The 4,304-nt window shown below is 46.1% G+C and overlaps 2 protein-coding genes across 2 annotated transcripts in view; both read right to left on the bottom strand.

The window, feature by feature from the left end:
* Positions 1-852, bottom strand: LOC308149507 (myeloid-associated differentiation marker homolog; the record flags this gene model as incomplete). Its single annotated transcript, XM_080522366.1, has 1 exon — positions 1-852. One exon carries the CDS (start codon positions 850-852, stop codon positions 1-3), a length of 852 nt encoding a protein of 283 aa, XP_080378492.1.
* A 1,817-nt stretch (positions 853-2,669) lies between these two features.
* The window catches only part of LOC308150384 (myeloid-associated differentiation marker-like), a gene marked incomplete at both ends in the record, with an annotated part of 1,775 nt that continues 140 nt past the window's right edge, over positions 2,670-4,304 (bottom strand). Inside the window, 2 exons of the mRNA XM_080523224.1 lie at positions 2,670-3,284; positions 4,181-4,304. The exon at positions 4,181-4,304 is cut by the window's right edge and continues 140 nt beyond it. Coding sequence (XP_080379350.1) covers positions 2,670-3,284; positions 4,181-4,304 — 739 coding nt within the window. The remainder of the gene's footprint in view (positions 3,285-4,180) is intronic.

Raw genomic sequence — 4,304 nt, 5'->3', positions numbered from 1 at the left:
CTATTCCACCCGTACAAAGAAGACCAGGCGTACTGAATAGACAGTATCCACAATATAGACGATGAGGTTGATTATGGTCATGAGCGTCACGACAACCAGCTTGTCCCAGTCGCAGCCCCAGTTGCATATGTTGGGTCGGGTGTTGTCTTTAAAACTATACAGCGGCCAGATGACTGTGGCAGTCATGTACATCATCACAGCCAACACGTTATAGACCGTGACCAGTTTGTCGAAGGAGAAGGGGAAGAGAGAGAGGAGTTTCCCGATGGTGAGGAGGATGATGAGGAGGGCACAGATGAAGCACAGGGAGTACACGGCCACGCACCACTGCAGCCCGGGGAATTTGGCGTACTGTTCCGGAACGAGCGACGTGAAGATGATGCAAGCCACAAAGGCCTCCAGGATCTTGAGGAGGCCTGGTATGGTGGACAGGAACCCGCTGATCTCCCCAGGCCTGGCACGGGTCAGCGCCACCTCGCCGGCATACGCGCCAAAACACAGCCAGGACACGACGGTGGCACCGATCTGACGGTAGCAGGACGGGCAGGTGAAGTAGGTGGGGTAGATGACGGAGGCGGCCAGGCTCATGAGTGTGGCCAGCATGGCGAAGCCGGTGGTGAAGTCGTCCCAGGAGATGGGCACCTTCTCGCAGAGGCGGGTGAACTCCATGATGAGGATGAGGAGGGTGAAGAAGAAGCAGAAGCACCAGGTGAACATACACCAGGCCCAGTAAGGTACATGGTAATGGCCCACTGATGCTACCAGGCCGAAGGAGATACAGGTGAGGACCACCTCTAACATCCGCAGGACGCCCACGGGCACGGTGAGTGACCTCACGTCCAGGTTCACCATGGTCTGATACTGAGGACTCTTGGATAATAAACTCACTGAAGTCAATGAGATCACACTTCTTTTCCGTCAGCGTTTCTTTTTCCTTGTGTCTTCTCTCTCCACCGTCCTTTTCACTCTATATCTGTAAAAGTACTTATTTTTTACTGTGTAATTCTCCGGTCACCCAGTTTCAATCTCTAATGTTCCATATATTTCTGTCCATGCCAGCTCACCAAATTATTTTCTGCTGTGGCCCCTTCTCATATCCACTCCTCTCTTTCCTCCTGTCCTTTCTCTCGTTTCATGCCCATGCAGAGTGAGGTCCTTTCTGAGACAATCACTGCTATTCCAAGATAATCTACACCTGTTTCTCCTTTATCCAAATCTTCTCCATACCGTACAGCCCTGAACAGGTGTGTGAGCGACACTCCTCTGAGTTAGTGGCGTGTATTAGCAGTCATAGCATCATCAGTTCCTCTCTGGGGCTTATCTGCACGGTTTACAACCCGAATTCAAGTCATTGATTGGTCCGCTGGTCCTGTCTTATCATGTTGGCCCACAGCACACAGGCTGGACTCTGGAGTCTAGAGTCTGGAGATGAACCTTCCCTCTGATCCTAATCTCCATCCAATCCCTGGGGTCTACATTCCCCTTCCCAGGGCATCCTCACCCAGGGTTGTACTCTCTTCACTTTCGCTATTTCTACTGATAAAGAAAATAGGGTAGTGTAGCCGATAATGCTAATACATGAGACCTCTGACCTCTGTTCCTCTGTCGATTAGGATTAGGATTCTAGCTCTAGGGCAACCACCCAGCTTATCGGTTCACAGGTAAGCTGTTGCCCATGATAATCAAATGTCTTATTTAAGCGCAATGTTTCCATTGATGCACCCTGTTGGTTGCTCTGGGTTTCCGTAGCGACTTAAGATAAGGTCGTTTGAGGTCCGCTGTCAGCCCCTCCTTCAGGCAATCTACAGTAGGAAGGTGAACCCAGGGATCCAAATGTGTGTGTTGTGCTGGTTAGCGGTGTACACAGCTGACCAGGTCTAGCCAGGCCTAGGTGGTGTCAGAGGGTGAATAGTAGCAGTTAATCCAGTCCAGAACCTTTTGCCAATTGCTGTTTCGCTCATACTAAAGTTATACCAATGCATGTATTAGTGTAGTACTGTGTGTACTAGACCTTTCCATGCCTGTTTATTGAGTCCATTTGTAATCAAGCTCAAGCTTCTACCATAAACTAATGGTAAATTCCTTCACCATTGCTATTGCAAAGCACAGTGAAGGATTCAAATGCTGCCTGAGTGATGTCATCCAAGAAGATTGGCTGAGTGTTATCTCTTTCTGTTTCCTCTCCACACACAGTAAACATAGACACCAAATAGGGAAATGGGCGGAACCCTACATCCCACGCAGAGAGAGAGAGGACGTGGTTTTATATGGAACCCTTTTTCCTTTTTTTCATAAGACAACATTTCATCATGTCGATATATGCTTTTTTCGTGAAAAGACACACAAATCAAAGAAGAGTGGTCCAGAAAATCATTACTATGGACAGTTGAAGTTGTTTCCATTTTTTTTTTTTTTTTATGATTTTATTGTTACGCCATTATTATAACTACGGAACAAACGCATGTCAACAAGATCTCTCACCTGATTATGTTATCTCTCATATTATGTCCAATCTGACTTAACTGTGCAAGATTAGGTGGAGGTGTGTAAACCTCATTCATAGCACATCATGACCAACATGAATTCAGGTTACCCTATAGCACGTTTAAGTGACTTTCGTACTGTTACGTTTCAATAAAAGCAAAGCTCAGTCTTCCATTTAGATGCCTCTAGTTTTGACCTAAGTTTTGTTCTGATGCAGGACTAGGGTTAGGGTTAGGGTTAGGGTTAGAGCCCGGCCTCAGAGAGCAAGCCATGTCTACGATGTAAACCACGAGGTTGAGGCCCGTCATGACTGCCACCACCATTAGTTTGTCCCAGAAGCAGTGTTTACAGACGCTGGGCTTGGGGTTGTCGTTGAAGCTGTAGAGCGGCCATATCACCACCGCCGTCAGGTACATCATCACCATCAGCAACCGGCTGCCCATCTGGATCTTTTCGACCGGAAAGGAGGGATTCTTTCTCTCGAAGACGTAGACGTAGACGATGATGGGCATGGCGAAGCAGATGGCGTAGACGGTCACGCACCATTGCAGCCAGGGGGACCTGTTGTACTGGTCGGGTTCGAGGTTAATGAAGATCATGCAGGAGACAGTGCTCTCCACGCTCATGAGGAGGTCGGAGAGGGTGAAGTAGTCAGGATCCCCAGGCTTGGGGCGGGTCAGGAACACCTCGGTGGCGTACAGGATGCAGGCCAGCCAGGAAGTGATGGAGGCGCCAATCCCCTTCTGGTTGGCGCTGGAGCTCACGTAGAATACGGGGTAGATGATGGAGATAGTCAGCAGCTTGGTGAAACAAAAAATGAAGATCAACACTGATACTTTTATATTATATACATTTCATTACATTACAAGTGTTGATTAAAATAGAATGCAGGGCAGCTACTAAATGCAAAACGTTCAATACTGGTAAGCAAACCACTCAACAGTGTCCCTGTGTATTCAAGCATTTCAGCTTGCTACTTAATTTACTGTGCATGTTAATCAATGGGTTAATATGTGTAACAAATATTCGTCTTTCATTTAATATTGGCTCAGACCTGTTTGCATACAGTGATCAGTGTCAGGTATTGAAAGAACACATCCAACTATGATTTGGTAAGTTAGTTAGTTAGTAAGTTTTTGGTAGTGGTAATACAATACTGTATAATAGTGCAACACGCGTATCTTTAAATGACATAGTTTAAGCTTGTATCGCTTCCCATTGATTTCAACATCATGTAAATCCATCCAAGTAAATCATTCATAGAGATCAATGCATGATAAGATATACGTACAAGAAAGGACTGTGACATAGTGTGAGGATTCAATTCACAATGGATACATCAACACCTCTTATCTCTTAACCAGAACAGATAATAGTCACTACCTATCTTCCACTGTAGACCCATCTCTTCAGGCTACATCTAGACTCTCCCTCCTAAAGACCTCTTCAACCCCACTACCCCTCTATACAGCGCCTCTACTGTTAATAATAATACAAAATAAAACAATTAAAACAAGTTATCCTTCCTCCTTCTAGCATTGTAACTGCCAAGGGCACCTAGCATAGATTTATGATGACTGATGCTTAGATGATTCACTTACTTTAATGTATTTGTTGTATGTCGCTTTGGATAGAAGCATCTGTTTTAATGTCTAAAATGTACAAATGTAAAATAATGCAGAAAAGTGGTACAGACCTTGAAGGAGATGAGGAAGGGGAAGCCTTTGCTCAGCATATCCCAGTACTCCACCTTGGCACTGAGGCCAGTGAACTCCACGATGAGGAAGATGAGGGTGCCCAAACAGGCCACGCACCAGACG

Source organism: Nansenia antarctica (assembly GCF_963989245.1).
Source record: "Nansenia antarctica genome assembly, chromosome: 2".
Classification (NCBI taxonomy): domain Eukaryota; kingdom Metazoa; phylum Chordata; class Actinopteri; order Argentiniformes; family Microstomatidae; genus Nansenia; species Nansenia antarctica.
This window is presented reverse-complemented; position numbering and strand designations above follow the sequence as displayed.